The 24,713-nt window shown below is 46.0% G+C and overlaps 1 protein-coding gene and 1 pseudogene across 2 annotated transcripts; one reads left to right on the top strand and one right to left on the bottom strand.

Moving 5' to 3' along the window:
• Window positions 1-1,240: 1,240 nt before the first annotated feature.
• On the bottom strand, window positions 1,241-2,583 carry LOC110594584 (annotated as a pseudogene).
• A 3,169-nt stretch (window positions 2,584-5,752) lies between these two features.
• On the top strand, window positions 5,753-23,671 carry POLR1E (RNA polymerase I subunit E). 2 transcript variants are annotated; one of them, XM_008074145.1, is made up of 12 exons: window positions 5,753-5,934; window positions 6,412-6,515; window positions 7,972-8,048; window positions 9,366-9,451; window positions 11,316-11,374; window positions 12,131-12,275; window positions 16,815-16,922; window positions 17,486-17,582; window positions 19,019-19,152; window positions 20,957-21,038; window positions 21,822-21,953; window positions 23,327-23,671. In XM_008074145.1, the coding sequence occupies exons 1-12, from the start codon at window positions 5,859-5,861 to the stop codon at window positions 23,484-23,486; spliced, it is 1,260 nt and encodes a 419-aa protein (XP_008072336.1). In that variant the 5' UTR covers window positions 5,753-5,858; the 3' UTR covers window positions 23,487-23,671. The 2 variants fall into 2 exon arrangements, with proteins under 2 accessions (XP_008072336.1, XP_021562718.1); XM_021707043.1 differs by lacking the exons at window positions 20,957-21,038; window positions 23,327-23,671 and having other exon boundaries at window positions 21,822-21,937.
• The last annotated feature ends 1,042 nt before the right edge of the window (window positions 23,672-24,713 follow it).

Here is a 24,713-nt window from a genome sequence, read left to right as displayed (position 1 = left end):
AAGTAGCCGGAACTACAAGCATGCGCTACCACGCCCGGCTGATTTTTTGATTTATGTAGAGATGAGGTCTCGCCACCCAGGTGGGTCTCGAACCCGTGGGCTCAGGCAATCCACTCACCTCGGCCTCCCAAAGGCGCGGGATTACAGGCTGAGCCACCGAGCCTGGCTGACAATTAAATTTCAACATGAATTTTGAAGGGGACAGTCAAGCCATAGCAACATATAAAGCAAATAAAATGGACAGAACTGAAAAGAGAAGTTGCAGAGATTTAGTATCTACCTGAGTATGCTTTTTTCCTTTTTTTTTTTCCTGCTTCCCATTGGAAATTGACTCCTGAGGGCAAGGATCATGTACTTTCATTCGTATATCATTTGAAGTGTCTTGTACAGTGTTAGAAGACAGAATGAAGATTTTAAAATCTGAAAAGTTTTGGGGGAGAAATCTGACAGTGTTTTAAGGATCTCCTTAAAATGTTCACGTTCTTTGACTCAGTTCAGATCCTAGGACTCCATCCAAAGGAATCTACCCACGATAGCAGATAAAGTTTTATGCCCAAAATGTTCACTGAAATGTGCATAATAGTGAAAAAATTGGAAATAGCCTAAATGTTCAACTAGAGGATTAGCTATATAAACTCTGTGGTAACATTTAATGGCACATCATGTGAAATTTGAGAAAATGCTTACAAGGCAGTTTTAGATTTTTTAAAGGGAGGTATAAAATCAAACATATTATCAATTGTATAAATATACGCATTCAGAGAGGAAAAAAACTAGAATGAAATACAACAGAATGTCAATAATTGTTATGTTTAGGTGGGGAGGGGATCATGAGTTACTATAATTTTATTCTCTATATTTTTCTGTATTTTCCCAATATTCTACATAAAATATATATTTCTTTGATAATTTTCAAAAACATATATGTAATATTGGGGACAATTTAAATATCTAAGCAGGCTGAATCTAACATAATTAAATGTAATAGGCTTTAATATAAAGCTCTGTATCTTTATATGTGTGTTATTAAGTCAGGGTCTCACTCTGTCACCCAGGCTAGAGTGCAAAACCACGATCATGGTTCATTGCCTCTTTGACCTCCTGGGTTCAGGTGATCCTCCCACTTCAGGCCCCCAAGTAGCTGGGACTACAGGCATGTACCACCATACCCAGCTAATTTTTTTTTTGAGGTTGTCGCTGTTTATTTATGACAGATGTTTCATACCCATGGTCTCTCCAGTCAAAAGTTTTTTGAGAGGATGCCATCGGCCTTGGCCAATCAGAGAATGGAGTCATTAGATCCACCCCATCCTGCGAATGACCCCGCAGATAGCTTAGGTTTTAAACTGGTGGTTAAATCTGCCTGTAACCTTGCCAACCTTTACCACATTCATCTGGATGGACGCATGGTCCTTGGCACCGATGATGCGGTTGCTGGTGGAGCATTTCCGTGGCAGGTACAGGTCCACGAACTAGCTGGCGTCGTTCTGCTTGTCTAGGCCGTGTCTTTCCCCACCACGCCGCAAGCCTGTAGAGACAGCCAGCTAATTATTTTATTTTATTTTAGTAGTGATGAGGTCTTACCATGTTGCCCAGGCTTGAGTCAAACTCCTGGTCTCAAGCAGTCCTCCTATCTTGGCCTCACAAAGTGCTGGGATTTTGGACACGAGCCACTGTGCTTGGCCTGCATCTTTGTTTAAAAAAAAAAAAGTTGCAGGAATGATATGATTTAACAGAAGCAAAGTCAAGAACTTTTGTTTATTGTTAACCCCAAATAAATTGACTGAATAGTATAGATACTTAGAATAAGTGCACATGTTAGAGAGATATGGCATGTAGAACAAGGCGGATGATAGATCCTTTGTGTTCCGTGCTACTCAGCCCTGTGCTGGGGTATTGTGCTGTGTGGAGCCCCACCGTGTGAGAAGGACCCAGATATGCTAGTGTATGTCCAGCAGGTATGACCACACTGAGGAGGGACCTAGAAACTTTGGTGTATAAGGGATAATGAGGAGCTGAAGCAGGAGAGAAGATAAATGAAACACCTGGTAGGAGTATTCAGGGTCTTGAAAGGCTCTCAGCAGAGCCGTTGGCTGTGTTCTGCATGGGCCTGGAGAGCAGAACTGGGGCTATAGGGGGAAGCTACAGGAGGCAGATTCAGATCCATGTAAGGAAAAATCTGTTCAAGGTGAAATGTCTGCCCTTATAAGGAGCGGGTCATCTATGTGTAGGTATCACCTCCCTTGTTCTATGCCTCATACCTCTACAATATGTGCAAAGCACAGTCTGCACCAGGGATATGAAAGAAGAGAAAGGGAATGATAGAGAAGAGGAGAGTGACACCGGTTAACAGGTGACACAAACAGAAAGAAAGGAAGAAAAAGGAGAGGCAGAGGTGCAAGAAAGGAAAAGAAGAAGCAAGGCAGAGAAGCAGTTTCCAGGGTACAGGGTGAGCCACAGGAAAACCACTGTGGTATCTAACTTGGCTTTTTAGGTCTTCATTAGTGTTATCCTGAAACACCAGCAGATGGAGATATTACCCCAGGAAAAGAGGACTTTGCTTCCCTCCCCTTCCTCGAACATCGAGTTTTCCTTCTCTAAAAGACAACTCTAAGGCAGAACTCTAGGTGTTTCTGAATTTCCAAACAAAAATTTTGTGATAAATTCTGCCTGTGATTTTTAGTGATTCTAATCTAGAAGAGGCCACTATAGATTTCTGGTTTTGGTCAGTGCCTCAGTAGGGCTCCCTCCTGCCCCAACCCAATTATATATGCCTGAATGTGTAATGTGTGTGCTTTTAATCACTGCTCAATAACTAAACAACAAAGTTGTATACTACATTCCCCTTACCAGCCACCTACTGTTTACACTTTTCTTCTCTAGATAGATCTCTATCACTTGGCATTCTTGCCTATGATAATTCTGGGAGTTTTGCTCTCAGTAGGTGTGGTTCTCTTCACTCTTCCACCCAGCTACAAAGCAGTCAATCCTGGGATTTACATAGAATTGGTATGACTGGCAAGGATGTGCCTTAACTGAGTCTGGTACAACAGTGCTTCCCAAACATCAAGTGCAGACACATCACCTGCTGGTTTTGATTTAGAAGATTTGATAGTGCTGGAGATCCAACATTTCTAACAAGCTCTCAGGTCATGTGGAGGCTGCTGTTCCCATGGACCACACTTTGAGTAGTTCGGTCATACAATGTGTCTCTATATCATGAGGGGCCAAGGCACTTCTCTCAAGAACTATACTTTGCTCCTTGTAGCCACTGATGTCTTTGTCACCCATGAATTTTTATTTAACTGTTCATATTTTCATCCAATCAACATTTACAGAGTCTATTATGTGTAAACCCTGTATCAATTGATTTCAACCAACATTACCTGTCATTCATTCATTCCATGTTTACCTAGGGGCTATTATGTCAGGCACTACTCCAGGAGTTGGAGGTAGAGCTGTGAACAAAACAAACATAGATCTATTTATCGTTTAACCCCAAAATTGTCTATTGTTAATCTCCAAAAGTTTAGTGAGAAAAAGATCAATGGGGAAGACAAACAAATAATTACAAAATTAAACTCTTTTCTTCTTCCTTCTCCCTTTCTGGACAATTCAATCCAAAGGTCATTAGGTAGGGTCAAGCAAGGTAGCCTTCCGATCAGAGGAAGAGCTATGACAGCGAATGCAACACTGATTCTTGACAGGATGTTTCTGCTATAAAAAGATTATTGGGAGCCGGGCTCGGTGGCTCAGCCTGTAATCCTGCCCTTTGGGAGGCTGAGGTGAGTGGATTGCCTGAGCCAGGAGGTTCAAGACCCGCCTGGGCAATTTGGCGAGACCTCATCTCTACAATAAATCAAAAAATCAGCCGGGCGTGGTAGCGCATGCCTGTAATTCCAGCTACTCAGAAGGCTGAGGCAGAAGGATCGCCGAAGCCCAGCAGGTTGAGGCTGCCGTGACTGGGAGCATGCCACTGCACTCTAGCCTGGGCGACAGAGTGAGACTCCAACTCAAAAAAAAAAAAAAAAAAAAGATTATTGGGACAATTGGTGAACTTAAATGGTGTGTGAAGGTTACATGGTAGTAATGTATCAATGTCATTTCCTGATTCTGACGGCTTTATTTCAGTTATTTAGGGAATGTTCTTGTCTGTAGGAAATACTATAGTCTTCAGGGGTGAAGGGATATCAGGTTGACAACTTACTCTAAATGGTTCAGGGTAAAAAAAAGTTATTTGCTCTGCTTTTGCAATGTTTCTGTAAGTTTGAGATTGGGTAATTAATTAGAAAAGTGTGACAAGTGGCCAGGTTCGGTGGCTCAGCTGTAATCCCGTAATTTGGGAGGCTGAGGTGAGTGGATTGCCTGAGGCCGCGGGTTCGATACCCGCCTGGGCAACCTGGCGAGACCTCATCTCTACAATAAATTAAAAAAAAAAAATTAGCTGGGCGTGGTAGCACGCCTGTAGTTCCGGCTACTTGGAAGACTGAGGCGGAAGGACTGCCGGAGCCCAGCAGGTCGAGGCTGCGGTGGCCGGGAGCGGCCACTGCACTCCAGTCTGGGCGACAGAGTGAGACTCCGACTCAAAAAAAAAAAAAAGAAAAAGGAAAAAGAAAAGTGTGACAAGTGCTCAGGCAAAGAGCATGGAGGAATTCGGGTTATTCTTAGGATCTTGGGTGTTAGACCGAGGGACAGATGAACAGGACACAAACACAGAAAGAAAGGAAGAAAAAGGAGAGGCAGAGATGCAAGAAAGGAAGAGAAGGAGCGAGGTAGAGAAGCAGTTCCAGAGTCCACGGTGAGTCACGGCAAATTCACTGGGGGATCTGACTTGGCTTTTCAGTTCGTCATTAGCATTATCTGGAAACACCAGCAGATGGAGATATGGAGAAGCGGATGAAGAAGACCGCTGGACTTCTTCCCCTGGTCTGTCCTCTCAGGGTCTTGAAAGAATGCAGTTTGGATCACAGAGATGAGTCAACCTGCGTTCCTGCAGTATGCCTTGCAGTATGTTCTTCAACAGTATGCCTCTTTGGGCAAAAGGGGTCCAGTCCCGACCTGGGTCCATGCTCAAAGCCCGGCTTTTGCTCTCTTCCTGCTCTGATAACTCCCCGTACAGAAGAAAGGCTGAATTCGCAGGGACAGAGGAACATGCCCATCAGCTAGAACTCCTCCTTTCCAGTCCACTCCACAATCCCCTGTCCAAATGATCTGAACCCGCTGGGCTTCTCCCCCCGTCCATCCTCTCTCAAGGTTGATTGGGTCACAGGCACGCTGCAGTCCGAGGAGGGATCATGGTGGGGAACTGTTTGCAGGACTGTGGACAAACTTGGATTGAGCTGGATATCCACGTGTGTGGACACGCGGCCCTAGAGGGCAGCGGCTCTCCGCCCGCTGCCGCATTTAGTTGGGGCTCAAAGGAGTTCCTGTCAAGAGAATTCTAAATTTGAACTGGGCCTTGCAGGTTTTGCAAGATATATTTGTCACGGTAGGAGAGAGTCACATTCTCTCCTGGGAACATGTTGAGCAGGAAGAAGGCCCACACCAAGCTTACACTGAAGCCCCAGGACCTTTGGGCGCTTCGGACTCTAAGCCCACTAAACCTATAATGTGCCGGCACGCTGGGCCAATCAGGTGCTGCGCCTTGAGAGGCCGGCCAAGGAGGGGGCGTGGCACTGTGTGGGGCGGGATGTCGCCTCAGCGCGTGGGGGCGGAGCCACGCGGCTCCGCGCTATTGGGGCGGTGCCCGACGTGGCCACGCCTCTTCCGGCTCGCCTCACTGTCTGGCCTTCCGCGTGTGCGAGAACTCGCGCGTGGTTGCGGCGTTAGCTCCTGGGCTTGGCGGCCACGCGGGCGATATGGAGTCGGAGGTGTTGCCGAGTGCGAGGTGGCTGTATTGTGGGGAGCCCGACGAGAGCCAGAGGGCTGTACTGGGTAAAGACTGCAGAGCTGAAACACAGTTCTCCTACTCCTCTCCCCTTCCGTCTCGGTACCTCGGCTGCCCTCCTGCCCTCCGTTAGGCCCCTTCCCCAGCTAGGCCAGGAGCCCCTCTAGTCGCCATAATTGCCTTGGGCTCGACCAGGGATCACCTATCAGACTTTTCCGTGCTATCTTCTTCACTTGGAACACCAAAGCTTGGGGAGAAACGACTGTCACTGGGAGGGAGTGATTGCTGGAATGTGGATGGCAAGGAAGTGTGGGGTCCTGAAGGAGGTCCTGGGTCATCTGGGAAGAGGAGATGGGGGAACCCTGGGGAGGGGCTATGACAGGAGAGAGTGACTGGGGGAATGAGGCTGACAGAGGAGGCCTGGTCCAGACCTAAAGGGACAGAGGGAATCCCTGCCCAGTGAAATGATAGAAATGGGGCACCGTGGGTCCTTCTGCTCTCATTCTTGGGCTGCACTCTTACAGTCCAGTTCTCTAATGGGAAGCTGCAGAATCCAGGCAACATGCGCTTTGCCTTGTACAAGAGCAACAACTGCACAAACCCCAGGAAGAGGAGTCAGCGGATTCTGGTAAGTGCTGCAATTGCCTGTTGCCTTCTTCACTCTGCAGGTCTCAGGAGGCCCCTTGGGTGTAGATGGCTGTGGGAGGGAGTGAGGGGAGAAGAAGGGGATTAGCAAATGGGCCCTTAAAAAACACTAAGACCCAGCAACTTAGAGTGTAGGAACGGGCTTCATCTTCATCCAGGCTTAGTACTTTTGGTGAAGTGGTGACCTTTTATGCATTTGTTCTTTTTTTTTTTTTTTTTGAGTTGGAGTCTCACTCTGTCGCCCAGACTGGAGTGCAGTGGCCGCTCCCGGCCACCGCAGCTTCCACCTGCTGGGCTCCGGGATCCTTCCGCCTCAGCCTTCCAAGTAGCTGGAACTACAGGCGCGCGCTACCATGCCCGGCTAGTTTTTGATTTATTGTAGAGATGAGGTCTCGCCAAGTTGCCCAGGCGGGTCCCAGACCCACGGGCTCAGGCAGTCCACTCACCTCAGCCTCCCAAAGCGTGGGATTACAGGCTGAGCCACCGAGCCCGGCTCGCATTTGTTCTTTTAACAAGCATTTATAGAATTCCCACTGTACCCCTGTTCAGGAAGCTGTTAAGGCAACAGCCAAATCAGACCTGGTCTCCCTCAGAGGGAGTTCATACTCTAGAGCAGGATTTCTCAACCTCAGCACGCTTGGCATTTTGGGCCAGTAATTCTTTGTTGTGGGGACTGCCCTGTGCATCGCAGGATGTTTGGCAGCATTCCTGGCCTCTACTTGCTAGATACCAGTAGCACTGGAATGGATTTCTCTGGGTTGAGTACCTCAACTCTAGAGAGGTGAGAATTGGATGTGAGGGACACTATTACAGTAGACAAAGCTCAGAGGTCAAGTGGGGAAAACTACAGGGCAGAGTGAGCTCAGTAGGAGGAGAGAGATCTCTGCTTGCCAGAGATCCTTGGGGAGGGCGTGTTGGAGCTAAACCCTGAAGGTTGGAGAGAGGTGCTAGCCGAACTTTGGTGTTCCAGCTGTAGAGGATAGCAAGGAAAACTGAAGGGAAGCAGGAAAGCTGGCTGTGGCTGAGGAGTGAATCAGCCATTTCCATGGTCCTGAGGGTACACAAAGAACAGTCACAGGAGAAGTGGGCAGAGAGGGTCAAGAAGGGCTTGGACTTTGGGCCAAGGAGGTTGCTTGCAGAATCACTGTTGCATACTTAAAGTGCTGTAAGCCCAGGCTCAAGTCCTGTGGTGCAACTCCCCCAAGAACTTTTCATACTAGTTAGAAGTCAGCACCATCTGAGCCTTCCTTTTCAAAAGCCCTCTTGCTTTCCTCCCAGGGGTACCCCAGAGCTAGTGGGGCTGGGTCATCTCCCGGAGACCTTCTAGTTCTAATCCTCTGTGGGGCTGGATTCTAAAGCTTCTGCCAATGTAAAAAAGAGATGATGCTTAAAGCTTTCAGCAGTGGTTATAAATGCAGTTTCCCCTCTCTGTATTTCAGGCAGCTGAAACAGACAGACTTTCCTATGTGGGAAACAATTTTGGGACTGGAGGCCTCAAATGTAACACTCTGTGCAGGTAATGGTGGGGAAAGGGACAGTGGCAAGGATAATGGAGAAGGGAGCAGTGGCAGCACTGGCACTACTGTTTTCAGTCTATTTTAGGGGCAGTGGGAGAAATCTAGGGAGGTTTACTAGGTCCATGCGTTTTTAGAGCCAGGAGCCTTCATCCCACCCTTTAGACATTCCTGGAAGGGAAAGATGACTTATATTTGTTGAATTTCCTAAACATCCTATTTGTTTGTAATCTTCTTCATTTATAACTGTCTTATTACAAAAGGCAGCTCTCTTCACTAATTTGGAATGCGTGAACAGTAGGTGAAAGCATGTCTAATGTTTGCCTTGGAACTAACTACAAGAAAATAGTTTGGTAATGTCAGAGGCTCTGGGCTGAGAGGGAAGCCTGGGATTCCCATTCAACTATGCTGTTGAGTGACTTCAAGCAACTTTGCCCATCACTGGCTCCGTTTCTTCCACTGTATAGTGAAGATTGTCCATCCTGAACTGTCTATAAAGGAGCTGGCATGTTACAGAAAGGGTCCCTATGTTGGTACCCAACAGTGAACTGCAAACCAGGCCCTTTCAGAACCTTTGCAGGTCCATGCCCTGATAGAAGTCGGATTGGTGTATGTGTGCTGAGAACTATGAACACTGCATCCTCCCCTTGCAAAGATGCTGTAGTTTAGATTGGTCTTCTTTACATTTACTTGGATTTGCCTCCATATGATTTATGTGTGTAGTAAGTTCTAGTGTAATTCTGGATTCTTTTTTCTTTTTTTTTGAGTTGGAGTCTTACTCTGTCACCCAGACTGGAGTGCAGTGGCCACTCCCGGCCACCGCAGCCTCGACCTGCTGAACTCCGGCGATCCTTCCGCCTCAGCCTTCCTAGTAGCCAGAATTATAGGCGCGCGCTACCACACCCAGCTAATTTTTTGATTTTATTGTAGAGATGAGGTCTTGCCTGCCCAGGCAGGTCTCAAACCCGCGGGCTCAGGCAATCCACTCACCTCAGCCTCCCAAAGGCGCGGGATTACAGGCTGAGCCACCGAGCCCGGCTAATTCTAGATTCTTACATGCAAAAGTTTTTCCCATTACAGTACGGCAGTGAGTTCAAATATGATCAGCTAGCAGAATCACCTGTTAGCCTTTTTTCAGAACCACCTGGTGTCTCCTCCCCTCCCTTCTTCATGCACTGAATTGCTGCTGTACCCGTGAGCAAGTGATATATTCCTCAGGTGTGTTGGAGCTGCAAGAACGTTAACTTTTAAGCAGGAAAAAGAAATTGTGTAAACAATGCCTTTTAAATAATTCATCATCACTTGTATTCTTTCTTTAGGCATTTTGTGGGAATTTTAAACAAGACCTCTGGCCAAATGGAAGTATATGATGCTGAATTGTTCAACTTGCAACCACTATTTTCAGGTAGGTCCCAGTCATGAAAGCTGACAGAAACACTGCATATTTTGGATTCACTGGATGAGTTGGTTTGAGTTTTAGATTTGTAAAATGCATTTTGTAGGTATTTTTACTTATTGTTTATTTTTTCTGCTTTGTTCATGTTGAGAAAATATTATTTTTAGACAGGCACAGTGACTCATGCATATAATCTCAGCACTTTGGCAGGCAGAGGTGAGAGGTTTGCCTGAGCCCATGGGTTTGAATCCAGCCTGGGCAACTTGGTGAGACCTCATTTCTACAATAAATAAAAAATTAGCTGGGTGTGGTGATGCGTGCCTGTAGTTCCAGCTACTTGGAAGACTGAGGCAGAAAGATCATGTGAGCCTAGCGGGTCAAGGCTGCAGTGGCTGTGTGAAGTCCTCACGCCCATCTGTGAACTTCCTGAGTGTCCATAGCTCTAGGTAAAGAATTCCTTGCTTTGTAAACTAATATAACGGTATTTAAATCATTCTCCACATGTTCTTCTAAAATCCAAGGAGGCAAGGAAAATTGTTTATTAACTTGTTGGTGAACACATTTTTGTTTTATATGAAACCATTTGTAAATAGTGGTTTATTCTAGTGAGCGCATACTCCTCACACACATACAAACATACAAACACAACATTTATGTTAGGTCCTTACTCTGTGCTAGTCACTATTGCACTCTTTGTACTGTTACTTTTTTTTTTTTACTGATGACAGAACTGTGGCACAGAGGCTAGATGACTGCGGTGGAGGTGGACATCTGAAGTAACGCTGGCAGGGCCCCCCAGAACTTGTGCTCTTGTCCACTAGATTAAACTGTCCCTTATTTGAGTACTTTGTTATTTTTTTTTTTTTTGAGTTGGAGTCTCACTCTGTCACTCAGACTGGAGTGCAGTGGCCGCTCCCGGCCACCACAGCCTCGACCTGCTGGGCTCCGGGGATCCTTCCGCCTCAGCCTTCCAAGTAGCCGGAATTACAGGCATGCTACCACGCCCGGCTGATTTTTTGATTTATTGTAGAGATGAGGTCTCGCTGCCCAGGCGAGTCTCGAACCTGCGGGCTCAGACAATCCACTCACCTCAGCCTCCCAAAGGCGCGGGATTATAGGCTGAGCCACCGAGCCCGGCTCTATTTGAGTACTTTGTAAAAGAGCATCCTGTAGGTAATACACACCTCATGCTTATGCCTGCTTTTAGGTCTTTTACCAGGAAAGCAAAATATTACTGGAAAGAGTCGAGGACTTGTTTTCTAATCCAGTCTCTGCTACTGCCTGGTGAACTGACCTGGACATCTAGGGGCCTCATTTTTCCTTATTTGTAAAATGAAGAGGCTGAACTGGATGACCCCTTTATTTGACTCTCTAATTTATTCTCTAAATTCTTTAACTGTATACTAAAGCTATAGTTTTTTTGTTTTGTTTTTTTTAGTCATAATCTCACTGTGTCACCCAGGCTGGAGTGCATTGGCATGCTCACAGCCACTGCAGCCTTGACCTGCTGGACTCAGGCGATCCTTCTGCCTCAGCCTTCCAGGTAGCTGGAACTACAGGCATGCGCCACCATACCTGGCTAATTTTTCTTGATTTATTGTAGAGATGAGGTCTCGTCAACTTGCCCAAGCTGGTCTCGAACCCCTGGGCTCGGGGAATCCTCTCACCTCTGCCTCCCAAAGTGCTCTGATCACAGGTGTGAGCGACCGCGCCTGACCCTAAGCGCGACATATTAAATGTTCTAAGCAGGGAAGTCTTATAGTAAAGAAATCTGTTATTATTAGATAAACTTAAGCAATACATATTAAATACTGTTGCTATTTGTAGGCCTTACAGTTGACTTTTTTCTTTTTGTTCTTGTGTGTTTTGATAGATCAATCAGTTGAGAGTGAACTGACACTAGAAAGTCAGACCAAAACATACAGAGAAAAGGTGAGTGTTACAGAATTAAGAAGTTGGACATTAAGCAAGTTCTTTCAAGACCATGGGTTTCTCCATCAGTAAAATGAGTTGTCAAAGTTAAGTGTCTCCCTGGCTCTTCCCAGTTCATTCACTCTGTGTTTCTCTGGTCAGTTTGTAGTTGTTTTTAGGATTTAGTTCAAGTTTCAGAAAACATTAGTTGTAGCCTGAAAACTTTCACATTAAAACAAAGTAAACCTTAGGATTTTCTGTGTAGAAGGTTCCTACAAATGTCATCTCACTCCAGGATGGCAAATTGACTGTCTGGTCTGTCTGGAGCACTGTACTGATAAGGGACTGAGGCTCCCTTCTGACTCAGGGTGCAGGAGTGAGTGAGTGATCTATTAGCAGTGTCTACTACAGATGTAGGATGGGAGAATGGTGAGTCGTGTGCTACAGATCTACTGCCCCTAATTCTAGTCAAGTCTTTTCATTTTATCGATGGAGGTTCTATCGATTTGTAAATAGCCCTTTACAGTTTATAAAGTTCTTTAAATCTGTTAATATCATTTGCTGCTTACAAGAGTCCTATGAGGTAGATAGATATTTCAGCCTTATTTACAGGTGAGGTGTTACAAGAGTCCTATGAGGTAGATAGATATTTCAGCCTTATTTACAGGTGAGGTGATGATGGCTCAGGAGTGCTGAGAGTTTCCCTGTAGTGACATAACTAGGAGTAGCAGCGCCCACCTGTCCTGTCGCCAGTAACCAGTTTTGTCTCTTGCACAGATGGATTCTTGTATTGAAGCCTTTGGTACCACCAAACAGAAGCGAGCTCTGAACTCTAGGAGAATGAACAAAGTTGGGGGTGAATCTTTGAGTCATGCAGTAGCTAAGGCTGCAGAGAATATTATTGATAAGAAAGGCGTGACTGGTAAGCAGTTGCAACTTGTGGTAAGAGCCTGCCCATAATTACATTCTCTTCTCGAGATCTTTTACCCACCCCACAGATGGAATTATTGGAGTTAGGGCTGGATTCCTTCCTGCTCTTGCAGGGACTTCTCAGGGACAGACTCTGGAGGTAGTAAGAATTATCTGACATGGTTTTGCCCTTTGAGCTTATAGTCAAGTAGAAGACACAGATAGGGAACAGATGTATGCATGCTGTGTTCTTGGTGCTAGTTACAGCCTGTAGGACACAGGGGAAGGACAAGGCCTCAAGTCTCTATGAGTTGCAGGGAGCCTTTGGTCAAAGAAGGCTGCTGTAGTGATAATGAAACCAAGCCTCCAGAGATGGCATTGCACTTTGGGGTCAGTGGATCTTTTTCTCTTCTCAGCAGCTTGAGTATTTAATTGTATTATTAGAAAATGTGTTTATTGGCCAGGCGTGTTAACTCATGCCTGTAATCTCAGCATTTTGAGAGGCTGAGGCAGGAGTATCACTTGAGCCCTGGAGTCCAACACCAGCATGGGCAACATGATGAGACCCCATTTCTACCAAAATAAAACAAAATTTAGCCTGCCACGGTGGCATGCACCTGTAGTCCTAGCTACTTGGAAGGCTGAAGTGGGAGAATCACTTGCATCCAGGAGTTTGAGGGCTATAATTTTGCCACTGCACTTTAACCTGGGGAACAGAGTGAGATCCTGTTTCTAAAAAAAAAAAAATAGTACTAAAAAAAGTATTTGTTGTTCGAATATATTATAAGAACATAAGAGAAAGTATATATAAGAGCAGTTTTTCTACTAAGAATGGAGTTCTAGTTTTGTTGGGTTTTTTTTTTTTTTTGATCGGAGTCTCATTCTATCACCCAGGCTGGAGTGCAGTGGCACGCTCATGGCCACTGCAGCCTTGACCTGCTAAGCTCAGGTGATCCTTCTGTCTCAGCCTTCTAAGTAGCTGTAACTACAGGCATAGACCACCACGCCCAGCTATTTTATTATTTATTGTAGAGACAAGGTCTGGCCAAGTTATCCAAGCTGGTCTTCAATCCCAGGGCTCAGGCAATCCTCTTGCCTCTGCCTCCCAAAGCACTGGGATTACAGATGTAAGCCACCACGCCTGGCCTGTTTTTTGTTTGTTTGTTTGTTTTTTGTTTGTTTTTGTTTTTGTTTTTTTGAGTTGGAGGCACACTCCCGGCCACCGCAGCCTCGACCTGCTGGGCTCAGGCGATCCTTCCGCCTCAGCCTTCCAAGTAGCTGGAACTACAGGCGTGCACTACCATGCCCAGCTAATTTTTGATTTATTATAGAGATAAGGTCTCGCCAAGTTGCCCAGGCGGGTCTTGAACCCGCGGGCTCAGGCAATCCACTCACCTCAGCCTCCCCAAGTGAGGGACTACAGGCTGAGCCACCGAGCCCAGTTTTATTTATTTATTTATTTATTTATTTATTTTGAGTTGGAGTCTCACTCTCGCCCAGACTGGAGTGCAGTGGCACACTCCCGGTACTGCAGCCTCGACCTGCTGGGTTCCGGTGATCCTTCTGCCTCAGCCTTCCAAGTAGCTGAAACTACAGGCGTGCGCTACCATACCCAGTTGACTTTTTTGTTTATTGTAGAGATGAGGTCCCACCAAGTTGCCCAGGCGGGTCTCAAACCCAGGGGCTCAGGCAATTCACTCACCTCAGCCTCCCAAGGCATGAGATTACAGGCTGAGCCACCGAGCCCGGCTTGTTTGTTTGTTTTTAAAGACAAAGTGTTATTACTTGCTCACGCTGGCCTCTAGTCGTCCTCTTGCCTTGACCTCCCTAAGTTCTGGGATTACAGGCATGAGCCACTATTCTTTTTTTGAGTTGGAATCTCACTCTGTTGCCCAGACTGGAGTGCAATGGCCGCTCCCGGCCACCACAGCCTCGACCTGCTGGGCTCCAGCGATCCTTCCACCTCAGCCTTCCAAGTAGCTGGAACTACAGGCGTGCACTACCACGCCTGGCTGATTTTTTGATTTATTGTAGAGATGAGGTCTCGCTGCCCAGGCGGGTCTCGAATCCGCGGGCTCAGGCAATCCACTCACCTCAGCCTCCCAAAGGCGCGGGATTAAAGGCTGAGCCACTGAACCCGGCTGAGCTACTGTTCTTAGCAGAGAATTCTAGTCATTTTTAGAAAATCTTTCCACACCCTGTGATTACATAAATATTTTCTTATGTTTTCTGTCAACACTTCCACAGTTTTATTTTGGACATTTAAATCTTAAGCCAATGAAGTGTTTTCGGGACATATGGTACAGATCTGATTTTATATTTTCCAAATGATTAGCCAGTTGTTTCTAACTCTGTCCTTTCCTTTCATAAAAGGTGATTTTATTCCTGAGCCCAGGAGTTTGAGACCAGTTATAGTAAAACCTCATCTTTACCAAAAAAAAAAATTAACCAGGTGTGTTTGCACATGCCTGTAGTCCAAGCTACTGGGGTAGGCGGGAGATAAGGCGAAGGATCATCTGAGACAAGGAGGTCGAGGCTGCAGCGAGCTGTGATCATGCCATTGCATTCCAGCCTGGGAGACAGAATGAACCCAACTCAAAAAATAAAAATAAAAAAGTTTGAGCCGGGCTCGGTGGCTTGGTCTGTAATCCTGCACCTTGGGAGGCTAAGGTGAGTGGATTGCCGGAGCCTGCGAGTTTGAGACCCGCCTGGGAAACTTGGCGAGACCTCATCTCTACAATAAATCAAAAAATTAGCTGGGTGTGGTAGCGCGCTCCTGTAGTTCCAGCTACTTGGAAGGCTGAGACAGAAGGATCGCCGGAGCCCAGCAGGTCGAGGCTGCAGTGGCCGGGAATGGCCACTGCCCTCCAGCCTGGGAGACAGAGTGAGACTCCAACTCAAAAAAAAAAACACCAAAAGTTTGTACTCAGGTATTAAAGGACATTTAGAAATAAAATCATCTTTATCATTTTATTGCATTCTTAAAGCACTTAGTCACACTCTGTTCCATTGTCTGACTGACTATTCCTGTAGCAACACCAAGCTCTTTTGATTATAGTAGCCTATCTATGGCCATACCACCCTGAATGTGCCTGATTCTGTCTGATTATAGTAGCCTTATCATTGTCTGATAGGGCAAATCCACCCTTCACCTTCATTTATATTTTTAAAAAATGGCTGTTGTAGCATGTTTTTTCTTCCAGGTGATCTTAAGAATTATTTTGTCAAGTTCCCTCAAAAATCCAGTTGGGATTTGGAAGCATCAGATCTTTACAATTTTGTGTTTTCCTATGCAGGAATATAGAAGTAGGTCTCTTCATTTATTCAAAGACATACTTCAATGTCTAACAAAATCAAAGTAATTTTTGTTAAGTTTGTGCTCAGAGGCTGGATGTGGTGGCTCATGCCTGTAATCCCAGGATTACAGGCCCAGGCGAGATAATTGCTTGAGTCCAGGTGTTCGAGACCAGTCTAGGCAATATGGTGATATCTTGTCTCTACAAAAATAAAATAATAAAAATAAAAAAGATTAGCCGGGCATGGTGGCATGCACCTATAGTCTAAGCTACTTGCGGGTAGGTGAGGTGGAAGGATCACCTGTGCCCAGGAGGTCGAGGCTGCAATGAGCCATGATGGTGCCATTGCACTCTAGCCTGGGCAAGAGTAGATCTGACTCAAAAAAAACATTGTGCTCAGGTATTAAAGTTGACATTTAGAAAGAAAAATAATTCAACCATATTCCAATCATTTTACCAGATCAACTATTATTAGAATTTTCATATCTTCTTCACCATCCTTATGTATGTGTATGCTTAATTCCTACACAGTAATTCTTGTAGGACAGTTACAGTCTTATAATCTGAATTTTTTTTCCACTCACAATATGTGGTGAAATTTTCCAGAAGTTAAGCCACTAAAGGCTATTTTGAATATCCTCATTTTTTTTTTTTTTAAGTTGGAGTCTCACTCTGTCACCTAGGCTTGGAGTGCAGTGGCACGCTGCTCACAGTCACCGCAGCTTCAACCTGCTGGGCTCAGGCGATCCTTCTGCCTTAGCCTTCTAAGTATCTGGAACTACAGGCACGTGCCCCCATGCCAGGCTAGTTTTTTGACTTATTGTAGAGATGAGGTCTTGCCAAGTTCAAGAGGCTGGTCTTGAACCCGTGGACTCAGGCAATCCTCTTGCCTCTGCCTCCCAAAGTGCTGGACTTAGAGGCATGAACTACCGTGCCTGGCCAATATTCCTCACTTTTAGCTTCTCTCGTATTCTGTTGTGTTTATTAGCACATATCTCCTCCAACTCCATTGCAGGTTACTTGAGGGGAGCCATGCTAAATCACCTTCTTTGGTGCCTGACTACTCTCTGCTTCATTAGTGAACATAGTAGTCCTGGAGCAGGCAGCTGGATGTGGATATTGAGTCACTTTGGCAGAAGCATTCAGACTCGGGGTTTCTGGATCAGTTTTGATCTCAAGTGCAAAGAGTGCAAGCAAAGAGTGTTGGGAAACCTAAACAAACAGGGTGATACACTGATTTTTCCTTTATTTAAAAGCTCTGGTCAATGGTGCCATCCAAAGTGACTTGCAAGATGACTCCCTCTACCTTCCTCCCTGCTATGCTGATGGAGCCAAGCCTGAAGACGTGTATAAATTTGAAGATCGTATCCTTGCAGTAGAAAAACTGCCTTATTTTACAAGTTGGGATGTTTGTGTGTGAATGGCACAGCCAGGCTCTCTGAGGGTATCCGTGGTTCTGTTTGCAGTTGCTCAGTGCTGTTGCCAGAAGGTCACCTAGATATCCTCAGTAGCTGAGGGACCCACTCCTGGGATTCAAATACATTACTTCACAGAGTGTAAAAAGTCCACAGCTCAGACCTGTGCGGCCATTCTCCATGAACAGTCAAAATACAACTTTTGAATCAGCCAAATGCTCAAAGTCTGGGCCAGACCACTTCTGCAAAAGGAAGGGTTGGAACTACTTGTTGGGTCTGATCATATGGCAAATGTCTGTAATGGTTTGTGATAAGAAAGAGAAGGCAGAAAAGCCCAGGCAGGGAACAAGCTCTAGGCTGGGAATCTGAGAACTGAGTCCCTGAGCTCTGCCCTGTGTGGTCTTCCGCTCTGAGCCTCAATTTGCCTCTCTGTAAAATGAGGCCACTATGAGATGATCTAGCTAGTTGGATGTTTCCATTTTGGCTGGATTGTGTTCTTGACTTATAACTAGTTCTTTCCCCTGTGGAGTATGAGGCTCTTTGGAGCCCCTCTGAAGCTTTCAGGAACGTCACATCAGAAGAAATACTGAAAATGATTGAAGAGAACAGGTTCCCCCATTTGGGCAGAGGGGGAGTCTGGGGACTGATGTTGGGACACTTATCATAGTTAGACACAAAGCAGGGCCTGTGGGTGTCAATCAGTGGAAGTACGAGGGGGGACTCAAAAAACTCTGGAATTATCTTTTGGAGGGTGAATTCCTTGTAGTATACTCAGAATTTGTTCCTCCAGATCAAATGGTCAACCAGTTTTTTTCTGGAAGTTTTGAGAAGGTTCCATCACGATTTGCGGGAGAAACATTCTGAGTTGTGGCAAACAGGTGACTGATTCTTCTTCCATGACAACACACCTGCCCACACCATGCTGAGTGTTCAGCCGTTTTTGACCAAAGATGGCATGAGGCCCATGCTCCACCCTCCCTTTTTACCCAGTCTTGCCCCAAGCGATTTTTTTTCTTGTTTCCCTGGATGAAAAAAGTCCTCAAAGAGAAACATTTTGCCAGTGTGGAAGAGGTGAAACAAAAAAATGGCAGAAGCACTCAAAGGCATCAAAATTGATAATTCAGAAACTGTTTTGAGCAGTGGAAAAAGCACAATAGGTTTATTGCATCAAACGGAGAATGCTTTGAAAGTGACTGAAGTTTAAACATGTAAAAACAGATACACAATTTTTTATAAATAAATTCTAGTTTTTTTTGGTCCCCCCTCGTATATCTGGTCAGCATTGGAACATGGGAAGGGATTCAAACCCAGGCAGTCTGACTTCAGAACCTATACTCATGACCATTAAACCAGAGGTCAGCAAACTATGGCCCACATGCCAAGTCAGACTTACTGTTTGTGAATAAACAAAATAAAATTAAATTTTTATGGGATACAACTTTGTTTCCTTACTCAAATAACACCTATGGCCACTTTTGTACTAAACAGCAGAGTTGAGTAATTGAAAGAGAGGTTATAGCTGGGTGTGGTGGCTCATGCCTGTAATCCTAGCACTTTGGGAGGCAGAGGCAAGAGGATTGCTTGAGTCTAGGGGTTTGAGACCAGCCTGGGCAACTTGGACAGACCTCGTCTCTACAGTAAATCAAAAAATGAGCTGGGCATAGTTGCGCGTATCTGTGGTTCCAGCTATTTGGAAGGCTGAGGTGGAAGGATCACCTGAGCCCAGCAGGTCGAGGCTGCGGTGGCCATGAGCGTGGCACTGCACTCCAGCCTGGGTAACAGAGCGAGACTCCTACTCAAAAAAAAAAAAAAAAAAAAAAAAGAGGTTATATGGCTTACAAAGCCTAAAGTATTTACCATGTAGCCCTTTGCTGTTAGCCCTGTGCTAAGCTTTGCTCCTGTTACAAAGGAGTGTTGAGTGCAATGGCCCTCTGTTGGCTGTGGTATGTGTAAGGGTAAGAGGTGCCTGCTGTTCTCATTGTGAGGGGAATGGTTCCTGACAGAACCCATCTTACTGATGCATTCTTCCCTTTTCCTCGTTTTAGCCACTGCTCTTTTGTCATAGAAGCCTTGAAGTCTTTGCCATCAAATGAAGAGAGCCGAGACCGCCAGGCCCGATGCATATGGTTTCTGGACACCCTCATCAAATTTCGAGCTCAGAGAGTAGTTACACGGAAAAGTAAGCCCATGATAGATATTTTATTCTAATTATATCCAGGCTATGATTTATCTGTAATTCTTAGATCAGCTTTGATGAGAGAAGAAAATGGATAAATCTTAATTTTTAACTGTGCAGCAGTTGAGATTCCTGTTGGTACTGCTGACACATTGAGGGGACTCGCCAAGTTCCCTCTCTGGACCTCTTTCTTCATCTGAAAATGGAGACAGGTTGGATACTCTGATTGCTTAGGGCCCTTCCAGAGCTAACATTCACTACCTCTGTTCTGCATTAGGCAAAGTGTAGTATCCAGGTCAAATCAAATGAAAATATCAAGGGACTGTTAGAACAAACATCAGCACGCTCTCTCTCTCTCTCTCTCTCTATATATATGTATGTATGTATGTAGGTATGTATGTTTGTATGCGTGTTGCTCATGAAGGCTTGTTGCAGTTCTATGTTATGTTGGCTTATTTATGACTAACAGGGGAGTCTGTTTCTTTCTTTCTTTTTTTGTTTGAGTTGGAGTCTCACTCTGTCACCCAGACTGGAGTGCAGTGGCCACTCTCGGTCACTGCAGCCTCGACCTGCTGGGCTCTGGCGATCTTCCGCCTCAGCCTTCCAAGTAGCTGGAACTACAGGTGCGTGCTACCACGCCCGGCTAATTTTTTTATTTATTGTAGAGATGAGGTCTCGCCAAGTTGCCCAGGCGGGTCTCGAACCCGCGGACTCAGGCAATCCACTCACCTCGGCCTCCCAAAGGTGCGGGATTACAGGCTGAGCCACGGAGCCCGGTGGGGAGTCTGTTTCTAATGGTAACCCCAGTGTTGCCTGTAGCTAGGATCATTTGTGGCTGTCACACACTGACTTCCACCCGGGGTTGAAAACCCAGCAGCAAACAGCAGTGGCTTTAGACACAAGGTATATTCAGTCATCGTTAATGTGATTGGGTGCCCAAGAGTCTATATTCATGTGTCTTTTTTCTTTTTGTTCTTTTTTTTTTAGTTGAAGTCTCACTCTGTCACTCAAGATGGAGTGCAGTGGCATGATCACGGCCACTGCAGCCTTGATTTGCTGGGCTCAGGCAATCCTTCTTCCCCCTCAGCCTTCCTGGTAGTCATGACTACTTGTGAGCCACCACTCCCAGCTAATTTTTTTTTAATTTATTGAAGAGTCAGGGCCTCACCATGTTGTCCAGGCTGGTCGCAAACACCTGAGCTCAGGCAGTCTTCTAGCCTCTGCCTCCTAAAGTGCTGGGATTACAGGCATGAGCCACCGCGCCTGGCCTTCAATATAGTCATATGTTGCTTAATGACAGGGATGTGTTCTCAGAAATGCATCGGTAGGCAATTCTGTCATTGTGTGAATATCACAGAGTATACTTACACAAACCTAGATAGTTTATGTGTTGTGTAATGGTTAGTATTTGTGTATCTAAACATAGAAAAGGTACACTAAGAATACAGTATTATAATCTTACCAGACCATCATATATGCGGGCTGTCATGGATTGAAATGCCATTATGCAGTCCTTGACTATATTTGCTTAGTTCTTTTATTCACATTTCCGTCTTACTCTGTCTCACACTGGGCTTTCTGCGTACTTATTTCTAACATCTTTTTACCTTGGTGTCCATAGGCCTCATGTGAGTCTGTTTTTCTTTCTTGTCACTGCTCCAGCACAGAGCTGAGTGATCTGCAGGCTGAAGCACCTCTGTGGTTCTGGTCATGACAGTAGCCCAGCTGATAGCTTTTCTTGGCCCATGTTTGAGGCATGGCCTAAGAATATTGAAAAAAAATGATCAAACTCAGCTTTGTGTTGTAGGTGCCCTGGGACCTGGAGTTCCACACATCATCAACACCAAACTGCTGAAGCACTTCACCTGCTTGACTTATAACAATGGCAGGTCAGGGTGTGATTTTTTTTTTTCCTGTGAAGGAGAAAGCAAGTGGGGGTGGGAATGAGGGGCGGGGTCTTGGATTCAATTCCGTGTCCACAGAGATGTAGTGCTGAAGAAATTGTTGCCATTTGGAGGGCTTCTGCGGTCCAGTAAGTTTAGGAAACATTATATATTACATACCATTTCTCTTTGGAAAAGTTTGCATTCTCCTGTGGGAATATTGGAGGCTCTGCAGTAGACTTTTTTGACTTCACACACTTCTTTCAAGGGCCCTTCCTGATATCCAGTAGAACGAGTGTCCTACGGAAGGCAGTGGTTAGAAAAGGGCAGGCCAACGTGTTGACTTTGGGAAAAGACCTCCCCCCCTACCCCCCCAAGCAGCGCCCCTGGGCTTCCTTTTTGCTCTTTGCTTGGAGTGTGCTTCCTGTTCCTGGGTGTGCTTGGAAGAATCGTCAGCAACTGAGTTTGGGCTGTTTTCCTGAAGGCCCTGCTGACCAGGCAGGGGTAGATTCAGGGCCCGCACCAGCCGAGGCTCTAGCGTTGCCTGAGAAGAGCGTGGGCACAGCTTCCTCTAGCACACCCAGGGAAACTGGGATTAGCACGCTGCTCCACTGTGCATGCAGCTTGGGCATCTGGGAAGGGATGGAGAATGTTGCCCAAATTCCTTTTCCTTTCCTCACATTGAGAAGGCACTGAGTGAGTATGGGAACAGGCTGGGATGTTCTTATGCTTTTGGAGAAATTGTCTTACGAGTTAAATTTTCTCGTTTTACTGCCACTGATTTTGTAGGTTACGGAACTTAATTTCGAATTCTATGAGAGCGAAGATTACTGCATATGTGATCATACTAGCCTTGCACATAAACAACTTCCAGATTGACCTGACAGTGTTACAGAAAGACTTGAAGCTCAGTGAGAAAAGGTGAGCACAACAGATTAATAAGCTCCCTATAGGGTGCCCGGATGTATTTCTAGTACAACTGGAAAGCCTGAGGCACCATCAAGGGGACTGGAAATGTTTAATATGGGAAATTTGGGGGCCATCTCATTGATTTCACTAAACAATTAAAGAATCAGGTTCAGAAAAGTAAATGAATTTTTCTGGGTCATACAACCAAGAGGGGTGTGGTTGAGCTTCCAACCCAAACCTTTCCTTAGCATTCTGTTCCTGAATAACCCAACAGCCTCTGTTCTCTGAATGGCTGTCACTTGGGAGAGAGATTCTGTATGATTCTGAGGGCTGCATCCTAGGATGGAAGCTGTAGAAAGCCCGGCTTAATAAGCCTAGTACGAGGAGCTTTCTCAGAGGCAGATGGAAGGTTCTGCCAGGGAGGCGTTCAAGGCAAGGCAGGGTTGCTGCTTGGAAGGGATGTTGTGCTCTGCCTGATTGGCAGAGTTGGTACAAATGAACTTTCAGGCTCCCTTTAGCCTTGTAGAGGAGATTCAGACAGGAGGAAGCAGAGCTTCCAGGAGCCTGAATTGTGGGTCAGTTGGCCTTTGTCTAAGGACCCAGATCGTGTTCCAGGAAAGCCTGTGAAGACAGCTCTGTCTAGACTCTTCTAGCAGGCCACGGAGGGACAATTCTAAGGGCTGTCCACAAACAGCGCTCCCACATGCTGTAAAGGTGAAAAATGAGAACAGGTACTTGGAACCTGTTAAATTCTAGTGAGTGCTCAATCCTGGCTGCTTTTATCATTTGGTTATAGGAAGTAAAGAAGCTTATTCAAGGGGACTTAGATACCCTGGTTTTCCATCACCTATATCCTATATGGATATTTTCTAACTGCAACACATGAATGAAATTGTCTGTCTGATGGCTCCAAGGGGTGAGGAGGATCTTGCCTGCCCCTTTGCTTGCCTGCCCCTGTCAGCCTCTTTTGGGATTGTTTTTTTTTTTTGAATTGGAGTCTCACTCTGTCGCGTAGGCTGGAATGCAGTGGCACGCTCCCGGCCACTGCAGCCTCAACCTGCTAGGATCAGGTGATCCCTCCACCTCAACCTTCCGAGTACCAACTACAGGCGCACACCACCATGCTCGGCTAATTTTTTTATTTATTGCAGAGGCGAGATCTCGTCAAGTTGCCCAGGCTGGTCTCGAACCCCTGGACCCAGGCAGTCCTCTCGCCTCTGTCTCTCAAAGTGCTGGGATTACAGGTAGTGAACCTTCTTGCCTGGCTGGGATTCTGTTTTCATGACCTGGAGCATGAATGGGCTGCTCCTTCCTGCCAAACCTCCTGGACAGGCACACTGAAGGGTCTTTCCATTTCTGTGTCTTTCTTTCTGTGTCTTCCTTAGGATGATTGAGATGGCAAAAGCCATGAGGCTGAAGATCTCCAAAAGAAGGGTGTCTCTGGCCACCGGCCAGGAAGAGGATCACAAACTGGGCACTCTGTCCATCCCACTGCCTCCAGCCCAGACCTCAGACCGCCAGTCAAAACGGAGGAGACTTACCTAGATTAGATGTCAGTTTTCCAGACAGCACATTTTGGCCACATCATAGCTGCTGGTTCTATTCATTTCCATGTTTATTTTTTTAAAGGGAAAAAAAGAAGCCTTGTTTTGGCACAGGTATGAAGCCAGAAGCCTGCATCCCCGTTGTGCTTGTCTTATACAGAAATATAAAGTGACAGACAGAGTAGACTCATTGCCCTCCTTTGGTGTTGCTGTGATTGTAAATGGCAGGTGTTTCTCATGTTGGTTCATACGTGTGGGGATTTGGGAGGGTGGGGCCTGGTGAAGCTGGAGTCAAAAGATCTTGCCAGGCTGAGCCCTATGTCAAATCTAATGGATGAGTTTCCAAAGAGAAATATGAAGTGGTGTGCTTAGGTCTGGAAGGGCCTGTGGTATACTTGGTGAGGAGAAGGATCTGACCTAGCAGAGCTGGAAGAGGAGGCTGCAGGCTTTATCAGTAGCTAAGTGTGGGTCACCAGGGCAATGGGATTGCCAACACCAGCTAATTTTAAGCCTGCTGTAACAGGATGGAGCCAAGTCAGAAGAGATGACTCCAGTTTCTCTGCTTGGCTGGGGCCACATAGAGGACAGGGGTCAGCTCTGGAAGCCATGCTTCTGGGAGGATGAACCAGTCAGGGTTCGGTATAGAAAACCAATTGCTCTAGGTATTTTAAGAAGAAAGGAGTTTAATATCTGAATAAATTGCCATGATATTGTTAGAAGGGCTGGAGGACTGGCAATCAGGAGGTTGCCGCTGGAACTGCTAAAGTCAAGAACACACCGCTGGGGTTGCTGTCTGGATATCTGGAAGCCACTTCTGCCTCACAGTTGCTTCTCCAGTTCATAAAGCTGGAGCCTTGACACTGGAATGCTGAGTACAGCAACTGTGCTCTCAGTACCAACATTCCCACCCCCTTGCTTGTCAGCACAGCCGACAAATCAGGATGCTGGCTTCCATCTTGCTTGCTTCTGTGAGTATGTGTATAGGAGCTTGATCTGTGCCTAGAATCCCAGCAGCAAGGGAGTCTTAGAAGTAGGTGTCAGTCTCCATCCTTTAGTTCAGGAGGTATACTAGAGGGAGGTATACTAGAAAGATGCCAACTGCCACCCAACCGTGTGTGCCACTGGGGAGATAAGCCAGTGTCCAGAGGGGTGCTCGAGAGAGGAGTGCAGCCGCAGGAGCTTAGTACATGGCTAGCACTCTCTTGGATCTTGGAGGCTCTGTGGCAGT

The sequence above is a fragment of the Carlito syrichta genome, unplaced genomic scaffold, assembly GCF_000164805.1.
Source record: "Carlito syrichta isolate Samal-C Ts95f unplaced genomic scaffold, Tarsius_syrichta-2.0.1 Scaffold316346, whole genome shotgun sequence".
Taxonomy (NCBI): Eukaryota; Metazoa; Chordata; class Mammalia; order Primates; family Tarsiidae; genus Carlito; species Carlito syrichta.
This window is presented reverse-complemented; position numbering and strand designations above follow the sequence as displayed.

What these genes read in the sequence shown, in the direction of transcription:
- POLR1E (XM_008074145.1), top strand. Translation starts at nt 5,859, where the DNA reads ATGGAGTCGGAGGTGTTGCCGAGTGCGAGGTGGCTGTATTGTGGGGAG. An exon ending in AGAGGAGTCAGCGGATTCTG is followed by an intron (nt 6,516 to 7,971) that starts GTAAGTGCTGCA and finishes TCTGTATTTCAG; the next exon opens with GCAGCTGAAACAGACAGACT. An exon ending in CGTGTATAAATTTGAAGATC is followed by an intron (nt 16,923 to 17,485) that starts GTATCCTTGCAG and finishes ACTTATAACTAG; the next exon opens with TTCTTTCCCCTGTGGAGTAT.